The 26,185-nt window shown below is 38.8% G+C and overlaps 1 protein-coding gene across 6 annotated transcripts in view; it reads right to left on the reverse strand.

The window, feature by feature from the left end:
- LOC124718890 (F-box/LRR-repeat protein 4-like) overlaps positions 1-25,587 on the reverse strand; it is a 116,079-nt gene extending 90,492 nt beyond the window's left edge. The window contains exons 1-3 of one of the 6 annotated variants that reach the window (XM_047244537.1): positions 25,282-25,587; positions 18,162-18,221; positions 2,563-2,933 (exon numbers count right to left, since the gene is read on the reverse strand). In XM_047244537.1, the coding sequence (XP_047100493.1) occupies positions 2,563-2,924 (362 nt within the window). In that variant the 5' untranslated portion in view covers positions 2,925-2,933; positions 18,162-18,221; positions 25,282-25,587. Of the gene's footprint in view, positions 1-2,562; positions 2,934-18,161; positions 18,222-23,600; positions 23,748-24,246; positions 24,373-24,479; positions 24,550-24,586; positions 24,686-25,281 lie in introns of those variants that run through there. The other 5 variants (XM_047244535.1, XM_047244534.1, XM_047244538.1 and 2 more) reach the window with 5 other exon arrangements.
- Positions 25,588-26,185: the final 598 nt, after the last annotated feature.

The following is a 26,185-nucleotide window of genomic DNA, read 5'->3' on the forward strand; positions in this document are numbered from 1 at the left end:
TGCTGTGTGTATAAGATGCACATGCATGCCTAATGCGACACTACCGGAATGTGTACTTGACAAGTTAAAATTTGGATATCAAAATTAATAACATTTTATTAATTTTAATATCCCAATTTTAGCTCCATTGCTCACATTCTGACAGAGAGCGTGCACGTAGTGCCACATTTGGCACATGCCTGCACACAATATTCAAAGACGGTGCAAAACTTGACAGAGGTCGTCCATGCAGCAGCTGCTTTCGCACGCGCATCTCCGCACCAATTTTTGGCATAAAGGCAGCTTCAGAGCAAAACCTTCACCTGAAATATCGTGACAAGAAGTCGACATTATCTGGCTGTAGTTCCGAAACTTCACCATATAAATATTTACAGTAAATAAACTCTATCGTGTGCTGTAACGGTAAAGCAGTATTCGTCTGTCAATCAAAATGTACAGATCTGTCACTCAATTGTATGAAGTGGGGTGAAAGCACATGTCTGTACTGAAACTAATTAACTCTGATTCAGTAAGATCTATTAAAGAAAAAGAACCGAGTGGAGCTACTTCCCGAAGAACTTACTTTATTTTGTAAAACTGGCATTGCAAAACGAATCTAACTGAAGTTTGCGTAAGGTGAGTGATACGAAGTTTTTTTCAAATCAAGTACCCGAAGAGAGTACATCAGAAGAAATTAATGTTTCCAGAAGGCCTCTTCTCTTCTTAATCGAGTAACTCAGATGTTCAAGAAAAGAAAGAACCCAGAACAATTTATTTCAGTAATGAATTAGTTCATAGTTTTGAAATGTCCTGCAGCCTATACCAGTGAAGTCCATTAAGTACTCGATCAATTAAGCTTCAAATACCAATATTAATTCACAACAAATAGATAGAGTGTGAAAAAATATTGATTCAGTTGACAGAAACACAACAAACTTTGTTTTTTGAAACTTGGTGCCAGATTAAAACTGTCTGCCGTACTGGGGCTCGAATCCTTACTGTTGCCTCTGACTGTCCGGGCGTGCCTCGCAACCCGCCCTCACAGCTTTACTCCTGCCAGTACCTCATCTCCAAAAACTTGCAAATTTCACAGAATCTGTCCTGTTTCACTTTTTAGACCGGACACAATTCTCTGGTCTTGAAAGGAGAATATAAGATGAACATCAACAAAAGCAAAACGAGGATAATGGAATGTAGTCAAATTAAGTCGAGTGATGCTGAGGGTATAAGATTAGGAAATGAGACACTTAAAGTAGTAAAGGAGTTTTGCTATTTGGGGAGCAAAATAACTGATGATGGTCGAAGTAGAGAGGATATAAAATGTAGACTGGCTATGGCAAGGAAAGCGTTTCTGAAGAAGAGAAATTTGTTAACGTCGAGTATAGAGTTAAGTGTCAGGAAGTCGTTTCTGAAAGTATTTGTATGGAGTGTAGCCATGTATGGAAGTGAAACATGGACGATAAATAGTTTAGACAAGAAGAGAATAGAAGCTTTCGAAATATAGTGCTACAGAAGAATGCTGAGGATTAAATGGGTAGATCATATAACTTATGAGGAGGTATTGAATAGGATTGGGGAGGAAAGAAGTTTGTGGCACAACTTGACTAGAAGATGGGATCGGTTGGTAGGACATGTTCTGAGGCATCAAGGGATCACCAATTTAGTATTGGAGGGCAGCGTGGAGGGTAAAAATTGCAGAGGGAGACCAAGAGATGAATACACCAAGCAGATTCAGAAGGATGTAGGTTGCAGTAGGTACTAGGAGATAAAGAAGCTTGCACAGGATAGAGTAGCATGGAGAGCTGCATCAAACCAGTCTCAGGACTGAAGACCACAACAACAACAACAACAACAATTCTCTGGCCTGTGGCTAAGCCATTTTTCTGCGATTTCCTTTCTTTCAGGAGAGCTGCCCCTGCAAAGCACGCAGGGCGCTTTCGTGAACTCGTAAGCTGGGAAAGAAATTCTATTGGAAGCGAAGTTGTGGGGAGAAATCCTGACTCGTGGGGCTAGCAAAGTTCATTCGACGAGACTGTCGCTCACAAAAAGCGACGTTCCGGGTCCAGGTCCTGCTACGGCACAAATTTTTAATCTCCCAAAATCTTCTCGGTGTTCAGACAGTATCAAATTGGAATAATACTCCAGCTTTTGAAGACTGACACTGTCTTCTTTGTCCACAACTCAATAGCAGCCCGGGGGGGATGGGGGGGGGGGTGATGTGCTGACTACCACATTACCGATCACCCACACTTTCACATGTGAATCCTGTACTCCAGATGATGTCACTGCCAACAGATATTAGAATTCTAAGCAATGTCACCCGAACAGCAATGAGCTTAGCTTGAACACCATTTGGATATCACTCCTGCTAGACAGGCATCTCCTGATGAAGATGACAATGTCAATCTTCGAAAATTCTAGTTTTTATTCTGATTTTATGTGGTCTGAATGCTGAGAAAATTTTATACAAAAATGCCACCTGCGAATTTCAATGTCATAGCACAGACAGTGCTGCAGAATGGAAGACTCATTCTCGAATCTTCATTACTGCTCAGCAAGTAACACTAAATTGTAGGTTCTTACCTGACAACGTACTTCTTGTTAAGCCACAAGTGAGCATCCTGGGCCAGAATTTTCCAGCGAGTGCACACCTTCTGTAAAACTTCAATGTTTTCACTGAAGCTCATGTATGAGAAGATTTCTACCACAAGTTCATCTGGGAGATCATCGATAGTGGTGCCCCTTTTGTCCAGTTTTGAAGTGCTACTGCCTGCTTGTAACGGACTGTCTCCTTCCGAATGACTCGTGTTATTCAGTTGGAGGTCTGAAATCAGCGGCAAATCTGATACGTTGTCCCTGTCTGTAGCAGACGTAGGAGAGACACTGCTGTCAGAAGCCGTATTGGCATCCTCTGATGCTCTCGAAGGCAGACTAGAAGAGCTCATGGTTGTAACCTGTAACAACCAAAACAAATTTCACAAGCATGTTCACTTTTGAAACATAAAAGCTTGCACTGTAACTCTAAATGCGGTGCTGTTTAAACCGTTCAAGACAAATACACAGCACTACTGGTTAATGGTTTCCACAGTCTCAAAATCTAGCAGAATATCCAGAGAGATTCTGGTCATATGTAAAGTGCACCAGCAGAAAGACACAATCAATACCTTCACTCCACGATAACAATTGGGATAATACTGATGACAGTGCCACTAAAGTAGAGTTAGTAAACACAGTTTTCCAGAATTCCTTCACCAAAGAAGACAAAGTCAATATTCCACAATCTGAGTCAAGAACAATTGCCAACACAAATAACTTAGTAGTAGATATCCTCAGTAGAGCAAAGCAGCTTAAATCACTTAATCGAGGTAAGACCTCTGGTCCAGATTGTACAACAGTTAGGTTCCTTTCAGAGTATGCCGATACAATAGCTTCACATTTAGCAATTGTATACAACCGCTCACCCATTGTAAATTCTGTGCCTAAAGACTGGAAAGTTGCACAAGTCACACAAATACTCGAGAAAGGAAATAGGAGTAATCTCATTAAGTAGTTAGTACTATTAGCAGGGACTGTCAAAATTGTACCATATTTTTAGATTTCCAGAAGACTTTAGGCACAGTTCCTCACAAGTTACCTCTAATCAAATTGCATGCCTATGGAGTACCATCTCAATTGTGCAAATGTATTCGTGATTTCCTGTCAGAAAAATCACAGCTCATAGTAACTAATGGTAAGTCACTGAGTAAAACAGAAGTAATATCTGGCATTCCCCAAGGGAATGTTATAGGCCCTCTGCTGTTCCCAATCTACTGAAGTCATCTATGTGACTACCAGAAGGAATGGACTAAATTTTGGTTCACAATAAATCACACAAATCTAAAGGTTGTAAATTTAACTAAATATCTAGGGATTACAATTACAAATAACTTCAATTGGAATGACAATGTAGATAATATTGTGGGTAAAGCAAACCAAAGACTATGATTTATTGGCAGAACACTTAGAAAATGAAGGACTACTAAAGATACTGCTTACACTATGCTTGTCCACCTTCTGGAGTATTATTGCGTGGTGTGGGATCCCCATCAATTAGGATCAACAGATGACATCGAAAAAGTTCAAAGGAGGGGCAGCTCATTTTGTATTATTGTTATATAGGGGAGAGAGTGTAACAGATAAAACATGCGAATTGGAGTGGCAATCAGTAAAACAGAGTCTTTATTGTTGTGGCAGGATCTTCTCATGAAATTTTGAGAAGCAACTATCTCTTCAAAGAGTGAAAATATTTTGTTGGTGCCCACCAATATAGGGTGGAATGGTCATCATACAAAAATAAGATAAATCAGAGCTCACAGGGAAGGATTTAAGTGTTCGTTTTTCCCGCATGTTGTTCAACAGTGGAATGGTAAGGGGAAAAAGCCTGAAGGTAGGTTGATACAACCTCAGCCAGGCACTCAATTCTGGATTGCAGAGTAATCATGTAGATATCTACTGGAGATACCATTTATTTTTCTGTCATATATTGAGTACCTAAGAGGTACAAACTGAAAATGAAACATATAGATATCAATGAAATGATGCTCTTGAAATCACAGACAAAATCAAAAATGTACTACAGATGCACTGTATCAGCAGTAGCTTAACAGTAGAACTAGGAAATATCAAATACCCTAAAATTGATTAACTTAAAATTCTACTTTCAAAATGTGTAAATGTCAAAATAATCTGCCCAAGAAAAAACTAATTAACAGAACATTGTTTACAAATTTTAAGGTAGCTAGTAGATTTTGTAGGAGAAACATATCTTTGGGAGACTCCTGCATGCTTGTTCATTCTTCAGGAACCTATAGTGTAAGAGGAAACTTTGATTATTAAAATGAAGAGATACTGATTGAGAGTTGCTCTACAGAGCTAAGCGATCTGAATACTGTGATCACAGCAACTTTTAGAATTCCTGGATGTGGTGTAACACAAATGTTCTTAACAAAATTCCAATGCCTCCCAGAAAAACTTCAGAATGAAGGTAAGAAAAAAGTTGAGATGGCAGCAGGTTTCAACTTAATGTGTGTTTCAGGTTAAACTTTTCTGAAGGCGCTAGAGATACCAGGAGATCAATGAACCGCATTGACAACATTACTAAAAACTACCAGTTTGAAAATGTAGTAAGTACTGCTTAGACCTAGTTCACATCATTCAGTTCTGTTTATAGAGCTCCCAAAAGCACATACATTGAAACTTCCACATATGTATAAAAAGGAATTTCAGCAAAAGTAATTGGTCATATTCTGCAGTAAAGTAAGTATTGTAAGCTGGCCTGTAGACCACTATAGTTGAAGTAGCTAAAATATGAAAAATGATTAATTTCTTTTTTTAGGTATATTTAATGAAGCTTTCCTCCTAGATCTTGGCAAAAGAAAGTAAGTAATAAACAAAAATGAATTACACCAGGAATAAAATTTCCTAGAGCCACAAAGAGAGACCTCAACAATGAGATAAAATCAAATAGAAATCCAGATTTTGTTCTGTATGTCAAATGATATAATAATATATTCAAGGAAGTTGTAGTGGCAGCTAACAAAAGCAAGCAGTGTGGTCAGGTGTTCAATCAGGATTAGGGACCAAGTCAAAAGTTAGTAGACTTTGAAAATTAAATTTGAAAATGATATTATGGGAAACACTATTCAGATGTCAAAATGTTTCAACAAATTCTTCTTAAATGTAGCAAAATCAGATGTACATATGGTAGCCTATCAGAGCAAGGCAAATTTCATAAGCTTGGAAAACAACCAGAACACTTCTTTTAAACAATTTGAAAACAACTACCCAAAGGGACACGAAAAAGGAAATATTGTATTTAAAAAAACAAAACCTCACCTAGATGGGATGAAATACACATATCTGCAATCAAGAGAGTGTATAAAAGTAGTTTCACAACCACTGTGTACTGATATAAACCAATCTTTTCAGCAGGGATATTTTTCAAATGTAGAGATCCATTATTCAAAAAGGGAATGACCGAGGATATGGGATATTACTGTCCATCTCTCTTGTACAGTCTTCTCTAAAGTGTTGGAAAATACTGCAGAAAAACAAATTCAAAAATGTCTTACTATAAATGATGCAATTGGATGGATTAAAAAATCTACTCACGAAGCAGCAGCAGCAGAACACACATATAAAAAGTATTGTGTATGCAAGCTTTTGGAGCCAAAGGCTCTTTCTTCTGGCAGATGGAAGAGTCACCCAGAACCCCAGGTCAGGGGAGATTTACCAGACATGAGAAGGAAAGACTGATTGTTGGGGACTGCAAAGGGAAAGATTTGAAAACCTGAGAGCGTAAAGATGGGAGACAAGGTAATACGTAAAACAGTGAGCACTGCTAAAACATCATGCATGAGTTAAAAATAGAGTCAAAAGCTAAGTGTATTGTATGTAACAGAGGTGAGAGGAGGGGACAGTGACAAATAGACAGGTCAGGAAACGAAAGTAGTAGAAAACTAAAATGAAGTGAAAAAAGGAGTAGTTACAGTGAAGAAATGCAGAGACAGATGGAACTAGGTGTAAATTAAGGCCAGGTGGGTGGCGAGAACTGAGGACATGCTGTAGTGCTAGTTCCCACCTGCAGATTTTTGAGAAACTGGTGTCTGGGGGAAGAAACCAGATAGCGCATGTAGGGAAACAGGCTGTCACATTGTAGAGCATGCTCTGAAACAGGATATTGTGTGTTGCCGGTATGCACCCTCTGCCTATGTCCATTAATCCTGACTGATAACTGAGTGCTGGTCATGCCAACGTAAAAGGCCGAACAGTTCTTACGTGACAACTGGTATATGATGTGTCATTTCATATGTGGTTTTCCTCTGGTAATGTATGTTTTGCCGGTTACTTGGGGCTACAATAGGTGGTGGTAGGAGGATACATAGGGCAAGTCTTCCAAAAGGGGCGATCACAGGGGTAGGAGCCACATGGTAAGGAAGTAGGTGCAAAAGGAGCATAGGGTCTGACAAGGATATTGCATAGATTGGGAGGGCAACAGAATGCTATTCTAAGTGTGGTAAGCAACATTTTAGACAGAATGGATCTCATTTCAGGGCACAATTTTAGGAAGTCACAGCCTTGTCGAAGAAGCTGGTTAATACATTCAAGACCAGGATAATACTGAGTCACATAGGTGTCTTCTTAAGTTGTTTTCTGCAGGGATCTGGCTGTGATGGTCTGGGAAATCTGCTTTTGAACTAGGCCAGTGGAGTAATTACGTCAAGTGAAGGCTGAGGTGAGAACGGAGGTGTACTGATGTAAAGAGTTTTCATCTGAACTAACGGTTTGCCTCAAATGCCAAGGCTATATGGGACAGAATAGTTGACATGGAAAGAATGGTAACTGTCAAAATGTAAATACTGCTGTTTGTTAGTAGGTTCAATATGTCCAACATGGTGCCCAACGTGAAAGTTCAACATGTTTCTGCGGAGAAGAGAGTTAATTTTGCCATTAAAATGAAGGTGTGTGCAAATTGTAAAGCTGAAATTACGAAGTTAAACAAACGTGTGTCCAGCTTACAATTTATTATCAGTGCTCTGAAAGCGAATATCTCGAATTTTCGGCTTGGAAAAAATGAGCCAAATACTCGACAAGTTCCACAAAGCGTCACGCCTGCTAGTGAAAAGTGGATTAAAGACACTTACAAAAACAGCACACAAGAACTGCAAAATCGTGTAAATGGCAAAAGTACCGGTGAGACAATATTTGTGCACGAGAACCCTTTTGAAGTGCTTTCAACTGTAGACCGTGATATCTCAACGAGCTACTTTGAACCACATGGAAAGAAAAAGGACATCAGAAACAAAGAATGACAGTCACTTTAAACCACAGGGAAAAAACAGTTCCACCGTGACTGTAGTCACCAATAGTGAATCAAAATCAAGTGTTCCTCAAGTTGGGTTATTGACTAATATGGACAAAAAAGACAAAACAAATAGTGCCACCACACAACATCCAAGTACAATTATGTCTAAAAACTGTTATCATTCACCAGCAAAAAAGTGTAAAATAGACCTGTTTGCAGACAGCCAAGGACGGAACATAGCAGCCGAATTTCAGTCCAGAGGCAGTCACAAAATAACTAGCATAGTGAAACCAGGTGCAAAATTTCAGGCAATGGTTTAAATGACTGAGCATATGGGACTAAACATCTGAGGTCATCAGTCCCCTAGAACTTAGATCTACTTAAACCAAGCTAACCTAATGGTATCACTCACGTTCATGCACTAGGTAGGATTCGAAACTGCGACCGTAGCGGTCACGTGGTTCCAGACTGAAGCACCTAGAACCGCTCGGCCACACCGGCTGGCTTTTCAGGCAATGACTTCCATGAAGCATGACATCAAAACAGCAACTACAAATAATGACTTTTTTGTGTTCTTAGCAGAAACCAATGACATAGTAAAAAAGGAAATGAAAGACCAAGTGATCTCACTTAAAAGAAGGCTACATGAGTTAAGAAGTTCCACATCGACATGACTTGCCAATCTGGTCGTGTGTTAATAAAGAAGTGAAGCACAAATAAACAGATCCTAAATATAGGCACGAGGTTCAAAAATGTTACATTTGTGGACATAAGCTGTGTAGGAAGAAGATTTCACACATCCCATCGCTTACATTTCATCAGACTACGGAAGGATTTAGTTACAAAATGTATCCAAGAACTAGTGACCAGCAAATTGAATGTGAATTTTTGTGCTACACAGGCCATCCCTCTCAAGGACACAAATAATGAATACTTGGGAGAATCAACCATGAAATGCCAGGTCAGTATAACAATACATCAGCAGGACAAGGCTGATGTTTCTTTAAGGTAATAAAACCTTCCACCAGCACAACACCAGATGCAAGTGTATGTGTTTCATATGTGCCTCAAGCAGACGTCAGTCCACACGAGAATAATTTATCATTTTTGCATTATAATGTACAGGATTTAGGAAACAAACTAGATGCTTTTGAATCATTTATCACAAGACTATCACAACGTGTAATAATAGTTACACAACACCAGAAAACAGTGAACAACATTCAATATTGCAAATTAGAAGGCTACAACCTAGCTACGTTCTACCGCAGAACACACAATAAAGGTGGTGCTGTTGCCATCTACTGAAGAAAAGGCAAGTTAGATTAGATGATTAGATTAGATTAGTTTATCGTTCCATAGAACTGTGCTGAGGAGATCCTCGTGGATGAGGAACATGTCGTAACCACCACCACCACCACCACCACCACCACCATGGAGAAAGTCTTATGGGGGAACAATTTCTTTGTTGACAAAGATTTTGAAATTGCAATTCTTAAAATCACATTTTGCACTGTTCTTTTCTATGTTATAGGTGTGTATAGGTCCCCCTGTGGAAACCTTGATGCTTATCTGAAATCACTTGGAGTTTTAAGTAAATTAATGTCAGCCCGTAGAAGTGTAAATCCTGTCACACTGGGAGATCTGAACATCAACACTTTACCTGATGGTCAGGAAAACAAATGTTTTACAGATTGTATTCTGTCTTACGGGGCTAAAGATCTTCTGGATGAGTACCCACCAGAATAGCTAACACACATAGTAGTTCAATTGATCACGTTACCACAAAATATGACCACATCATCTCAACAGACGTAATAAATTGTCACCTCTCAAATCATTTAGGTCAAACAGTAGCATTAAAAAGTAATACCAAATTCAAACGAAGAAATTATGGAATACGGGGAGTAGCTCACAATTGGTTCACATCTTACTTCAACAACAGACAGCAAACAGTCATTATCATACACAATGTTGAGAATGGCTATGATGTGGGGTCTGACTGAGGCACAGTTGTGTTCAACATTGGCATTGTTTCGAATAGTGCAGTTTATGACTTAAGTTCATGGCTTGTAGAAAATAAACTAATGCTAAATCGCAGTAAGACTCAGTTTCTGACACACAACTCAATAAAACCTGACATTTTAATTTCACAGAAGGGGTATACAATTAGTGAAACTGAATAGTTCAAATTTTTAGGTGTTCAGATAGTAAAATGCTGACGTTCAGGATCTTGGGTCACAAGTGGTGCTCCAAAAACGAACAGTAATACTGTGCATTGGCAGTCTGCCGTGGAGGAATGTAATACGTTAGGATAGCACCGTCACAGTTGTACACGAGAATCATCGTAACTTTAGACCGCTCCAGTCGCACCATCAACAGAACAGGATCTGCTAACAGTATACTACACCTTCCACATCGCTGGCAATGGGTTCTACACAACACTGGTGACTACTTTGAAGGACAGTAACATGTGCAAACATGTAACTCTTTTGTATCGGTTGTGAATAAATAGTTGCCACTATTTAAGTTCCAACCCTCGTATATTCTTTACTGGCATTTCTTGTTGACTATATCAGCTTATTACCAAGAATTAGCAACTTTCACTCAGTTAATACTACACATAAATCCAATCTGCATTTGGATCGCACTTTCTCGACTCTTGTGCATATAGGTGTGCAGTATACTGTTGCATTCATTTCCAATAAGTTACCACAAGGATTCAAAAACCTTAGCAGTAATCCACACTTTCAAATCAAAACTGAAGTGTTTCCTCTCGGATCACTACTTCTTTTCTGTCGAGGAGTTCCTTGAAAAATTAAGCCGATTCCTGTGTTATATTGTCGATTGCATTTACATAAACTTACAGCTTGTCTTTCTTTCTTTAGTTCATAAACATTTTGTTTTATCTGTTACGACTTTTATGTTGTAACTTTATGTACTATCACATTCCATGACCTTGGAGATTTTCTCCTCACTTTGGTCCTATGGAACTAGAAGTGCCAAAAAAACCATCACGGAGCTGCTTTTGCCCAGCATAGTGCAACAACTGGATGTGGTACGGCGTCAACAGTCATTGGAAGTCCCCTGCAGAAACACTGAACCATGCAGGCTCTATAGCCATCCATAATTGTGAAAGTGTTGACGGTGCAGGATTTTGTGCGCAAACAGACCTGTCAGTTATGTCCCATAAGTGTCCAATGGCATTCACATTGTGTGGTCTGGGTGTTCGAACCATTCACTCAAATTGTCCAGAAAGTTCTTCAAACCAGCCACGAACAAAATTGGGGCCCAGTGACACGGCACATTATCATCCACAAAAATTCCATTGTGGTTTGGGAATGTGAAGTCCCTGAATGGCTGCAAACGGTCTCCGAGTAGCCAAACGTAGCCATTTCCAGCCAATGATCCATCTAAAAACAACCGACACCATTACGGAGCCACCATCAGCTTGCACAGCACCTCGTTGACAACTCGGGTCCACAGCTCTGTGGGGTCTGCGACACACACTAACCCAACCACAACACTTACGAATTGAAATCGGGACTCATTTGACGAGGCCACAATTTTCCAGTCATCTAGGGTCCTACAGACACGGTCAAAACCCAGCTGAGGCACTGCAGGCGATGCCGTGGTGTTAACATAGGCACTCAAGTCGGTCGTATGCTGACGTAGCCCATTAATCCCAAATTCCGCTAAACCGTCCCAACGGATACATTTGTCGTATGTCCCCCATTGATTTCTGCAGTTATTTCACACAGTGTTACTTCTCTGTCAGCACTGACAACTCGACACAAACACCGTTACTCTCGGTCGTTAAGTAAAGGCCGTCGCTCACTGCGTTGTCTGCGGTACGAGGTAACGCTGAAATGTGGTATTCTTGGCACACTCTCGACACTGTGGTAATTACTGAATTTCCCCTAATGATTTCCAAAATGGAATGTCCTATGCGTATAGCTCCAACTACCATTCCACCTTCAAAGTCTACTAAATCTCATCATGTGGCATCACAGATCTTTTCATCTGTATTACCCCAGTAAAAATAAGAGCTCCACCGATGCACTGCCCTTTTATACCTCGTTTACACGATACTAATCAGTTTGCACTAAACTCTTTCCATTTTGACCACAACTACAGAATTCGCCACAGAGACAATTTTACACTCCCGACACAAACACCAGATTATACAGGGTGTAGCACTTTTAATTATTTACTGCACAAGAGCCAAACACTGTACAGATGTCACACATGTCATTTTGAAGAGAAACCCTGAAAGTTGTTTTTCATGTATAACACGACAGCGTAGTTTCGTAATTTGCCGATAGTCAGTGCTAGTCGCAAACGTGAAACCGTGCTACGGACAGGGACAGCTGTTTCACGAAATGGCCTCCCCAATCACCAGATCTCACTCCGTGTGACTTTTTTCTGTGGGAACACATTAAAGATCTGGTGTATGTACCGCCTCTACCATGTGATGTAGCAGAGCTCCAGGAGAGAGTACAGGAAGTGACTGCCACAGTCGACGACGCCATGCTGGGACGGGTATGGCAAGAATTCGATTACCGTATTGATGTCTACCGCATCACTCGTGGTGCGCATACCAAATGCTTGTAAAAAAGCTGTCAGGGTTTCTCTTCAAAATGCAATATGTATGACACCTGTACAATGTTTAGTTACTGTGCAATAAATAATTGAAAGTGTTCCCAGACTTTATGTATGCCCTGTATTAGTTTAAAAATTTACACTTCAATAAACTGCAATAACACATTTAATATAGAGCATGTTTCAATAAAAATATTTCTCTTTACTCTTCTGCTACAGCCGTAATTTTTCCTGAGGACAAGCAGCTTTACTGTATGATTAAATGATGATGGCGTCCTCTTGGGTAAAATATTCTGGAGGTAAAATAGTCCCCCATTCGGATCTCCAGGCGGGGACTACTCAAGAGGACGTCGTTATCAGGAGAAAGAAAACTGGCGTTCTACGGATCGGAGCGTGGAATGTCAGATCCCTTAATCGGGCAGGTAGGTTAGAAAATTTAAAAAGGGAAATGGATAGGTTAGCAGATTCAGAAGGATGTAGGTTGCAGTAGGTACTGGGAGATGAAGAAGCTTGCACAGGATAGAGTAGCATGGAGAGCTGCATCAAACCAGTCTCAGGACTGAAGACCACAACAACAACTCTTCTGCTAGAAAATTGCAGTTATTCTATTAAAGAATTCATTGTGGACAGTTTCATAGTCTGCACAACGCAAATATGGATTTTGTTTCTGTATACTGAATACTGTAGTATATATTTGCATTGCAGTATCTCAGAAATGTATAAAATCGTGTAAATGTTTGTATTTCTCTTAAAATAATGATCCTTATTGTAAATCTTGATATGTCTCCAATACATCAAATCAAATGATTTGAAAATTGTATGTTACTAGAAGAATAAATCACATTCACATTTCAGTTGGTTCATAATCCCTCTTCCAGGCTCTTATTTTCCAAATACAAAAGCTTAACAGTTATAGTCACGGTGAAGGTACAAACCCGGGTGTTCAGTTCATTCTTCCATTGTGCTCTGTAGATCTCATCAAGAAGAAAAACATTCATGGATGTGAAACAAGTAAAGGCATACAATGACAAGAGACACAGAAACGTCAGAAACTTAAGCTTTGTATTGTATTATCAGCAAACTGTCACTATCCCTTTTAATGCTAGGCACGATTATGGTAGCTAAATTTGGTTAAATTAATCAGAAAGAAAACTCTACTCCAAGAGTAGCTCTCAATTAGGCTAAACAGATGCTGTTTGTCTAGTGTTGGTAGCTTAATAGTTAGGTGATTACACCAGTTTTTTTTTCTTTTCTTTTTTTTACATATAGTTCTCTAAATCTGAAAATACTGAGTCATGTTTACAACACTGAAATCCTTGTTACCCAACTTTACAATGAACACTGCTATCTTTCATGTTTCTAAAAGAACTTTTCTATTACTGATATTCAGATTATTTGCAGGAAGTGTGGCTACCAAGGTATTTATTTTTGTTTTTAATTGTTTGCTATTTCCAATTTATTGCTTTATGTTGGATGGGAGGATGTTCAATATCTTACTACCAGCACACATGACTCCACTCTGGATCCTATACCAGGAGACAAAACCCACAGTAAAATTATTTTCGTGTAGTATTCCAGTTGTGAAAATCACAGTTATTATTTTCAATGTTAGAAAAACACATTAAACAGTAAATGTGCTGAAAGTGAGTGCAAGAATTCCAGCATCCTTATAAAATCTTCTGTAAGTTGTGAGATTATCCACTTTACATAATATTCTTACTGTTCACATATGCTGGATAAATATAATATTTACTTTACATGCACTGTCCCATAATCTAATGCCATAAGATAGCAATTAGAAAAAAATATGCGAAATACAGAAGCACCTTTGCCTTTATTTAACCATTTATTTACTTAAGTGTTTATCACAACTGGCAAGGCTGGTGCTCTCAGACCCTCACTAATATCTAACCAGACATCCGCAGCATTACATGTGTTAGCAATACTATATAACTAGAACAAGACTAGTACATAACACTTATAACAATAGTAATAGTAGCAAACATATGGATTTCTATCAATTTTGGTCTTAGGCCTATAAAAATTGTGTTAAGCACTGCCCGAGTATGTTCTCGTAAAATGTCAATAACTGAATGCCAACAGCACTGAAGGAATCAGATGTCAGAGGAAGAATGAGAAGTAATAGAGAAAGGCTGGCAGATGACACGGAAGTAAGAAAATGGAAATAGTGGCATCAACGTGCACTTTGTCAAAATGCTCTGGTACTACAAGCGACTGTGCCTTAATAGTGCCATAAAGTGTATTAGTGCAAGGCTGCGGACTGTGCTTACGATCACTGACTTCGGATATGTTGCACTGGCATCAGCTGGAACTACTGACAGGCAGGTCTTCAAAAGGCAGAGCTTACATCCAAACAGGGCTGCAAACGGAAGATCGGCTGAACTAACTGAGGGAAAGCATAGTGGATGGGTATCAGGTCACACATGGAAATTTTAAATTGGAAATTTGTGGTAGGGTCCTATGGGACCCAACTGCTGAGGTCATCGGTCCCAGGCTTACATACTACCTAAACTAACTTACGCTAAGGACAAAACACACACACACACACACACACACACACACACACACACACACACACACACACACCTGTGCCCGAGGGAGAACTCTAATCTCCGACAGGGGGAACTGGGCGAACTGTGGCGAGGCACCTCAGACCGCACGGCTACCCCCGTGTGGCGGCGTACACGTGTTGTCCCTCATAGGAGGACTAGGCCTTTTTTTAAATAAACACAGACAACAGGTGCCCTTGCTTAAAAAAAATCCTCATTAGTGTAGAAATAAACTTCTCTAAACAGCTTACAAAAGACAAATTCCATCACAGCAAACAGCTAGCTTATTGGGATTCAGAATCGGAAAGAAGCCAGAAGGGCAAGTATCATTAGAATTAATACAGAGCTAACATTCCTTCATCAAAACAATCAGTCAATGAAAATTAAAATACAGCACTTCTGAAGTTCCTTTCTTGGGGGGGGAGGGGGGGGGGATGATCATGTCAACGAGGAGATAGTTTAAACTTGGACACTATGTTATGGTACTCAGCGATGAAGATGTTCTGAAATATCAGATATTGAACGAAGAGATATTGGCATTAAATATAAGTATTTGTAAGTATTGATCACCTAGTGGAAACATAGACACCTTTTGAAATACATTAACTGAGAATCTGGACAAAGTTTCAATACCAGAGAATGTGAAGACATAATTATAAATGAAAATCTTATGTTCATCTTTTGAATCAGCTGCCCTTGTCATTTATTTTCCACTTTTGCAGTTAAATTATTGGATATGGGTTCTGCCTTTTTGCAAACACTCTGTTTTTTCTGTTTACCCAAAATGTTTCAGCACCTCTGTGCCATCATCAGTGGGTTTTTGTTTATTGGAAACTGTAAACAGTGAAAATATTTTAGGTTATAACTGATTAACAAAGTGAAACCTAAAGGAAGTTTTTGTTTGTTTTGCTTCTTACCGTGATTTTACATTACATGGATTTGCATGACCAACTGTATGGTGTCTTGCGCTTATAGCTTGCCATCTGCAAACCAAACGTAAATGTAAATTTCATCGGTAAGTTAACACGTCACTTGGCTTTTAAAACTCACATTTGGTTGTGACAGAACCTTCTTCTTTTAAGTTCCAAGGACACTGCACATAAATATTAGTGTACTTTGTGTAGTCTCTTTCTTTATAAATGTCTTTTTACTTCGCCGAATTTGAAGTTTGTTTACTTTTCTCTCCACTTCTGTGTGTGTGTGTGTGTGTGTGTGTGTGTGTGTGTGTGTTTCTGTAGCTGTTTGTGTTGTCTTTTCTGCAAAGGTCCTTTAATGTGTTAAATAATGTACCTTTACAGAGTGTCTCAATTTGTTTAGAACTTGATTCCCTTCGGCTATTGCCTTCTGTATGTGGAAGTCCTCTTCTGTTGTCAGTTTTTGGTATAGGCTGTGGCTGGATTTCAATATTTTCAAATCTGTTGCTACTGTGACTGGGTGGTGGTTATGGGCTATTAGGTGGTCAGCAAATGTACTATGGGTTCTGTTACTTTTTAGTGCTCTGAGGTGTTCTGAGTATCTCACTTTAAATTCAAAGTTCATGTATGTTTGTCCTACTGGTGTTTCATGTGAGTTCAAATATTACTTATCTGTTGAATTTATCTATGGGTGCCTCCTGTGTTCCGAGTTTTTTCTGTACTGTATTGTTTTCCTGTATCGTATTTGAAGTCCCTGTTTCTTCAATATGTTGAATTTTCTGTGAACTATTTTGTTATCGTAGGTGAGCATGTACCAATTTGTTTTGTGTTTGTGTTTTTGTTGTTGCAATGTTGTGTCTTGCATGCAGTCATTGTTTGTATGTTGTGTTGATCTGTGTTGTGTAAGATTTTGGGTGTGTTATGCTTTTGTTTCTTTTCTGTTTACAAATTTGTTGGTTTAATTTTTCTGCCATGTGGGACTTGTAACCATTCTCCTCTGCTATCTGTTTAACTGTGTTTAGCGTCTGTGTGTAATTCTGTTTGGTTACGGATGTTTGTTCAGTCTGTGGAGCAGGAATCTCAAGCTTGCTTGCTTGACAGATTGTGAATGGTGGTGCACACGGATGTCGGTTTCCCGAATATTCTGAAATCGTGGGTGGCATTTGTTTTTCATATGGAGAGGTCCAGCAAATTTAGTGTTTTGTCTGCAAATGTGGAAAGAAGGGACAAGGGCTGCAGATTCAAAAGATGAATATTTCATGGTCCAGCCAGGCATTCCCCAGCAGGCTCTACAATAAATACAGAAGCACCTTAATGAAACTGCAGAAAACAGACTTCAGCATAAAGTTTAATAAAAATTGTATAACCCATAATGTAATTCCAGACTATATAAAAAAAATCTCTGTAAATAGCGTGTATCTGTACCAAGTAAAGTGGAAAGGCTAGAACACGAAATTAGGGAACTACACACTAAAAAACAGTTACTCGAAAACGAACTTTACAAAATACAGTAGAATTGGTCAATAAATTTGCAATATCAGCTCAGTTTGACAAAATAACAGAGAGAGAAAAGACATACATACAGCAGATAATGCAAGAAGAACGGGATACACAAAACAAAAAACTAAACAGCCCAGTCACACCCACTAGAAACAGTCACCACAACCAGAAACAGCTATTCCATGACAGAATCATCAACTTGCCCGACATTAATCTCACCGAACAAGAAAAAAGCCTGCTGTATAAAAGCCCGTAACACAACATTAACACACACATCACATAAAACAATACAAGACATCATAACAGAATCTGAACACATTATAAAAGAAAAAGAAAGACTGGGTAGACCAAATTTTAATGCAAACTTAACAAGGGAATTAGTTGCTGCAGAGATAACACAAATAATAAGAACACAGAAACCCAACATAATGTCTAATGAAAAAACACCAAAGGAAACCACGTCACTAAACTGACCAGTGACCCAACAGCAAGATATCAGAAAAATATCCAGAAAATATTAAAAATGCATTCTCAATAGGCCAGGTAAAATGAATGACACAAAAAAACCAATCTCTACCAAAGGTGCACAAAAAACATACCCTTTAAGGCCAGTTATAGACTTCAGAAATACTCCGTAATACCACCTAGTCCAACATACACACACATTACTAAAAAACATACACACTTTTAAAAACAACAGAAACCTAGAGAACTCAATCCAGCTAGTAGAGAGAATCAAGAACATAGACATACCAGATACAGAAAGCCTCATATCATTTGATGTTGCATCAGTGTACACTTCTGTTCCAATAACTGAAACAATCGAGATCACCATAAAGAGACTAAAACAACAAAGAAACACAGCAGTCTCACACATTAATGAAGTAGCAACCATATTCAAGACCATAACAGCACAAAAGAATAGGATCTTCACACACATAAGACCAAAAAAATACAAAGTCATACATTGGTACCATTACATTGATGACATAATATGCCTAATTGATGAACCACACACACGTACAGAACAGCTACACAAGGAAATAAACAACTTACACCCAAAAATTCACTTGACATTAGAAACAGAAACAGACAAACACTAAATTTCCTGGACCTCACCATACGAAAAACAAACGCCACCCACGATTTTGGAATATTCGGGAAACTGACATCCACGAGCACCACCACTCATAATCTGTCAATGGTGGCACGCAAGCAAGTTTGAGATTCCTGCTCCACAGACTGAACATACATCCGTAAGCAAACAAGATTATACACAGGAGCTAAACACAATGAAACAGATAGCAAAGAAAACTGGTTACGAGCTAAACACAATGAAACAGATAGCAAAGAAAACTGGTTACAAGTCCCACATGGCAGAGAAATTAAACCAACAAATTTGTAAACAGAAAAGGAGTCAATGGAAGCGTCCGATTCCACCCTTTGGCTTTGACCCGTGACTTAAGGCTGTTGTGGTGTGTGAAGTCACAACGGCACGGAGTTTAGTTTGTGAGAGTGGCGTGTTTGTAGGTGTCATTTTGATGTGATAGGTGGTGCTCTCTGGTGGTGTGTTCATGGGTAGCGTGTTATGTGACGTATGGGGTTCATTTGATGGTAGCATTGCAGGTGTATGGTATCGGTGGAGACTGTGCTTTCAGCAGAATATTTTTCAGCGCGTTAGCGATTTTGGTTTTGTTATGTCGACGTTATTGTACTTTTTTTTTTGTTCATCACGTGTGAATTTTGGTAAATTGCTTTGTTTATGTCTTTGGTAGGTACGGATATGACTGACAAGTCAATAGTTTTCGGTTGTCCACGATGTTGGGGGACAGTGCGTTGCCTTTAATAAAATTTATTCAGCTATTCGACCTGTTGGCTGAAGTCGTGAAGTGTTCAGCATGTTGTGAAGAAATGAGGCTTACTAAAGTTCCGGCATTTGGACCAGGGACGGCTATATGCGGAGATGTCTTAAGGATAACTTATGGCGCTCCGTTAGGTGAGGTTCCTGGTTCAAGAAGTCTATGTTGGGCATGTGAGAAATTGTATTAATGACAAATCATTTTTGTTATAAATACTCTCACAGTATTTGTGCGCATGAGGCAGGTGTGAGTGTGGGAATAGTGCTTGATTGACATTCTTATTGTCATGAGGTGTGTCCTGAATATATTAAGTACAGGGGTAGGTTGGGTGAGCCTGGTGTTGTCGTGGAGATTTGTAAGTCACAGTTTGGGAAGAGAAAGTATGGGAGGGGTAAGTCTTTGGTTGGTTTATGAGTGTTGGGGGGGCTGTGGTATCGAGGGGGGAGGGGTTCAGAATTTGTATTTAGGGTTTTGGAGTATTAAGTGTGGTGATCGTTTTCAGATTTATAGCATGGTATCGGCAGTTGCTGTTGACCTATATAGGTCAAGGGAAGTGTTCGATTCCAAGTTTGATTTTCTAGGGGGTTTTTTTGTGGTAGGTGTAAGTGTGGTGGTGGTGAAATTTTTGAGATTTATAGTGTGGTATCGGTTGTTTCTGTTGACCTATATAGGTCAAGGGACGTGATCCATTCCAGAGGATTTTGTGTGTAGTGGAATTTGGGAAGGTTGAGGGGTCTTGTTATTTTAGTGTTTTTTTTTTGTCATTTGGTGTAGTGGCGTGTGTATATATTTAATTTGTCCCCACACCAAAACCCCCAATTTCCCCCACTTGTCCCATTAGTTTCATTACATTTTTGGAGGAATATCTGTTTGGTGGTTTTTCGATTTTCATGTTTGTTGTCATGTTTACGTGATGACGTCATAGGAGCAGTAGGGGAGTTGTTGTGAATGGTTGTTTCCGCCATATTGGTGACGTCATTGGTCAAAGCAGAGGGGTGGAATCTGACGCTTCCATTATCCCCAGAAAAGGAACAAAAGCACAACACACACAAAAACTTACACAACACAGATCAACACAACATACAAACAATACCATGCATTATCTGCAGTTGAGCTATATAGGTCAAGGGAAATGTCCGATTCCTGTAGTTTTGTTGGTGTAGCGGAATTCTGTAATTTAATTATTTTGGGGTATTATTTGTTTTGGAATGGTGTGGTGTTTTTTTTTTATTGTTGCATATTTAGCTTGTCCCCACACTGAAGACTCAATTTTCTGTGGTTGTCCCGTTAGCTTCATTTCATTTTTGGAGTGTGACATTACTGTGTCACATTTATTTCTGTTCACATTTGATGGCATTTTTTATTTCTGTTCACGTTTGTTGGCACATGTACGTAGTGCCGTCAGTGTTGTCACTTTGCATACGCTGGAAGTAGCCGTTTCCATTATATTGATGATGTCGTGTGTCAAAGCAGATGGGAGGAATAAGATGCTTCTGCAACCCCCAAAATTGTCCACAGAATATTCAACATATTGAAGAAACAGGGACTTCAAATAGGATACATGGCAGACAATACAAGACAGAAAAAAATTAATAACACAGGTGCACTAAAGATATCAGGAATATGTGAACACATGCCAATCAATATACATAGGACAAACATGCAGGAACTTTAAAATAAGATACTCAGAACACCTCAGAGCACTAAAAAGTAACAGCAGCCCTAATACATTTGCTGACCACCTAATAGCCCATAACCACCATCCAGCCACAGTAGCAACAGATTTGAAAATATTGAAAGCCAGCCACAGCCTATACCAAAAACTGACAACAGAAGAGGACTTCCACATACAGAAGGCAATAGCAGAAGGGAATCAAGTTCTAAACAAATTGAGACACTCTGTAAAGGTACATTATTTAACACATTAAAGGACATTTGCAGAAAAGACAACACAAACAGCTACAGAAAAACACACACACACACACACACACACACACACACACACACACACACACACACACACACACACACACACACACACAGAAGTGGAGAGAAAAGTAAACAAACTTCAAATTCGGCGAAGTAAAAAGACATTTATAAAGAAAGAGACTACACAAAGTACACTAATATTTATGTGCAGTGTCCTTGGAACTTAAAAGAAGAAGGTTCTGTCACAACCAAATGTGAGTTTTAAAAGCCAAGTGACGTGTTAACTTACCGATGAAATTTACATTTACGTTTGGTTTGCAGATGGCAAGCTATCAGCGCAAGACACCATACAGTTGGTCATGCAAATCCATGTAATGTAAAATCACGGTAAGAAGCAAAACAAACAAAAACTTCCTTTAGGTTTCACTTTGTTAATCAGTTATAACCTAAAATATTTTCACTGTTTACAGTTTCCAATAAACAAAAACCCACTGACGATGGCACAGAGGTGCTGAAACATTTTGGGTAAACAGAAAAAACAGAGTGTTTGCAAAATGGCAGGACCCATATCCTATAAAATCTTTCGGGCGAAGGCAGTAACGGTCTCAAACATTCTCCATAGTTTTGGCTTTTTCCAGTGAAAAATTCGTCAACAGCAGAAAAAGAGTGACAAAAACCTCAGTATCAGTATTTGATCATTTTGTTACAAGCATAGAAAGGGATCACTCAGTTGTACATGTTTTTGTACCTGTAAACCATCCTTGATGCTCTTATCATTTTTGCCAGTTAATAAAGGTAAAACCTGCAATGCCTTGGATAAGCCCCCACCACCGCCAGCAGAGTGCTAATCTGCAAAAGAGCTCACACACACACACACACACACACACACACACACACACACACACACACACACACGAAAGGTCAAGACTTTTGAAGAGTGTTATCAGACCAAAGTTGGGCTGAAGAGTCCCCAGAAACCAATGCAGTTGTAAAATTCTCCAAGTTCTATACAATATTTAGACTATACTTATTTCCACATTGACAGCGATGAAAAAACAAGTCAATACAGTAACAGCAGGATGAGAAAATACTCCCCAGAGCAAGGAGTATCTCAATATCATATAGTGAGCCAGAGTTCCAAAACAGTTATTAAAGATTCAAAATGATTTAAAATATTTAATAAGGTCTTGCTTGCCATAAACAGACAGCAAATGACAAAAAAACTAAATTCTGGGAAAAAACCAGACACAGAATCACAATAAATTACAGGTAAAAGACTGAGTTAGGTTGACAGGTAGAACACAGAAGCTAGCAAATTTTGTGAATGAATATTTTCAGGTATAGCAGAGACAACAACAAAAATTCCTAAAATCGCATTACTCCAATAAAAAAATTACACAGCAAGTACAATAATGAATTTAGGAAAACAGCACAAAAATTAAAAATAAGAAGTCAGTAACCATAATGAGATTCCATTCTATGTACTTAAAGAATGCATAGGTAATATACAAGCCCCATTAACTGACGTAGTACGTGTCTTTCAGCTCGCGTAACTTTCCATAGAACTTGAAACAGACAAGTGTTGTGCATCTACTAAAGAAAGGTGATGCAGAAGCCACAGAAAACTACAAGCCCATTTCTCAAAAATAATACAATCCATTACAAAGGACAGACTAATAAATGACCTCCTCTATGAAGCACAGTTTGAATCTAGAAGTGCAGAACTGGCCACAGCAAATTTTGCAGAAGTGGTACTTCATGCACTACGCATCGATGGATGTGTCACTGGTGTAACTTTCAATCTATCAAAGGCCTCTGATAACATTACACTTAAAAAACTATAATCATTAGGGACAAGAGGAGTTGCCAATTATTCTTTCCATTCATATCTGCATAACAGGGTCCAAAGGACAGAGGCAACACAAATAAAGCAAAATTTTTATAATATATTAACATATGAGACCCTTTGGGTAGCACCTTAGGAGCAATATTGTTTTTTATCTAGGCCTACATCAATGACTATCCAGACGATGTTAGAGATGGAGGAATAATTCTTTTTGCTGATCACAGCAACACTGAAATCACAAAACACAAACTCCTATCACAGATATCAAATGAAACCATAGAGTAAGTTTATAATCGGTTATCATGCTATAAACCTACACTAAATATACAGAAGAAAATTAGCATATAGGCCTTATTTTGCCTAAACGTGTCAAATAAATCTACAAAATTATATGTGACTGAAAAGTCGTAGATTGTACAACAAATACAAAATTTTTAGGAATTAATATTGACTGTCCCCTTAAATGGAATGAATACACAAATACACCATCAATGCAAATGTAACCATCATGGTATGCCCTTAGTATCCTGTTGTTAGTGTGTAACAGACAACACTTACAGTTTCATATTATATGCACTCAGTTTTTAGCTATGGAGTCATTTTTTGATTCCCATATACAGTGACACAGCCTTCAACCTACAGGAAAGTGCCATTATAATAATAACAACTGAAAGCAGCAATTGAGCTCCCTGTACAGATCCGGGCACTTATGCAGTTTAGCAGGTACGGAAAAAATTTATCAATTTTTTTCAAAATTTGATCGATTATAGTCAAATTTGATACGCTGATTACGAATACGATAATTATTTTCGCCCCAGTCAATTATTTACATCAAAAAAATTGTTTTAAATTTTTTTATTTTTCAATATTTTGTCGATATAGTGAATTCTGATGCGCTGATTTCGAATATAACATCCATTTTCATTTTGCCTTGACCGTCGGCGATATCTTCTGCCCGATAAGCGCGGCGCTGCCGATGACGCAACATTGCGTAATACACTAACTAATCAGTATTTTCAAATCATAGGCGGCCGCTGCCGCGGCCGCATTCCAAAAAAAAAACTCCCAACCTAACCTCAAGTGGGCTACGCTACAGATCACTTTATTTATGAAAATACAAAGTACAATCACCAACAAACTTTACATATTCACCCACAAAGCTCTCCAAGCCAGATACATTTGGAATGAAAAATTTTTTCCGTACCTGCTAAACTGCATAAGTGCCCAGATCCGCTTAAAGCAGAGAATTCAAAGTGCACCATAGCTCATAAATGCTTCAACCTTTTCCACCTAAACTGTCTACATAAGAAATTTCTCGTTTGTATTCTTCTCATAATTTCTCTCACTGTGATTGCACTGGCTGTTAACAATTCTGGATTATAACACTCTCATTTTATAATCTATACCCAACCCTATTAAATGTATTTTACTGTTTACATTTTCACTTCATGGTCATATTAACCATCAACTATTGATTCTATGTCTGAATCACTACTGGTTGACTTCACAAACAGGCAAAGATGCTCCAGTTACAATTGCATGACCTTATTAAAGCTGTCAGAAGCTGCTGGCCCGTAAACTATCAGTACTACATGCTTGTGAATTTCCTGAATGCTGTGGCACTGCATTCAGAGAGCTCTTCAACATAATGTTCAATAATCTGTAGCGTCGAGCGCGTTCGGCCTGTATAAAATTTTCTTGCCTGTGCAGATTTGGGATAATCGCATTTGCGTAATGTTGGTTGGCAATGAGTTTTCTGTTTTGTTGAGCTTCAAATTTTGCTGTCGTAAGATCACTGAAATTTGCAATTCATTGTCAAGTCTCAGTTCTGCGTTTCTTCTTCTACGACTTAGAAGTTTAAGGCGGTTTTCGTTTCTGGCCCCGAGTTTAAGGAGCTTATATGTCACCTTTTTTAAAAGTGTTGACTACTGTCATCCAAACACGCTACTGTCGTTAAAATTTATTTCTTACAAACTGTAGTCGAGAAACAAAAGTGAGCTACACAAACATGAAACTGGACGACAGTCACCCAAGAGTAAGGTTAGACATCTCCAAATTTTCACAGAAATTTTTTTTAAACAAATAATACGATTATCCAAAACTTAGGTTTACACTTCCCAACACAGAAAACTCTGTTATTCTTATTTAATTCCCTGATCTGTGGATCATTTACACAATAATTGCTAATTATATGGAAGGTTTAGAAAATTCTTAAACTAATTGCGGTTTCGTAACGAACCTTTCAGGCGTTGGCTGTGGTACGACGTGCTGGTTTTTAAATTAGTGGCACCAACATAGGGCTAGTGAAGCACTACTGTCAACTTAGTTTACGTCCTTCTTCAACAATTACGTTAAACTCAATCATTATACACTGGCGGCTGTTTTCTTATGCCACGATATAACTACCAACTATCTACAAATACTTTTCGCCACCATGTACAATTTTTCACTGTGCTGGAAAATGATAGTCTCCTATCATATACGTCACAATTTCGAAGAAATACTTTCCCCTCCATTTCCCTAAGTTGTTTACCCCGCCCACACAAACAGTCAACATCTTTGTAAAAAGTGGAACACCTGTGGAAGTCTCTCGTAAATGCAGGAGTATTTCTACTCTGGCCAAAGCTGAAGCCAAACAGTTATTTTTATTTAATTAATTTATTTTTGCATCTTGCATGACAGTATTTAGCACAGATGTTAGCCTGTGCTATTTAGCATGTAGGTAAAACTAAGAGGAGACGGCATTACGAGTTGCGCGCTGCAGGCTTACGCTGTAGACTGTTTTGAAGCCGTCGCCGCCATGTTAGATGCCCCTAACATTTTTAGCAGCCCCTAAGCTCTAGATAAGATTGGATTAGTACTTGTTCCATAGATCATGAATACGAAACTTCGTAATGATGTGGAACGTGTCAGGTTAATAAAAGATGTCTATACAAGGTAATTGGCACAACCAATAGATTTGCCTCGCTACCACCGTTAGTAAGGAAGAGGCTCCAGTAGAAGTAGATGTAGTTAAGATGTAACAGAATCTCACTAGGAAACCAACTGTTTCAAAAAATGTAGAAAGTAAGAGGAAAGTTCTGTTGCTAGGTGGCAGCCATGAAGGAGGTGTGGGCCAGATTTTGCAGGAAAAATTAGGTGAC

The sequence above is a fragment of the Schistocerca piceifrons genome, chromosome 10 (genome assembly GCF_021461385.2).
Source record: "Schistocerca piceifrons isolate TAMUIC-IGC-003096 chromosome 10, iqSchPice1.1, whole genome shotgun sequence".
Classification (NCBI taxonomy): Eukaryota; Metazoa; Arthropoda; class Insecta; order Orthoptera; family Acrididae; genus Schistocerca; species Schistocerca piceifrons.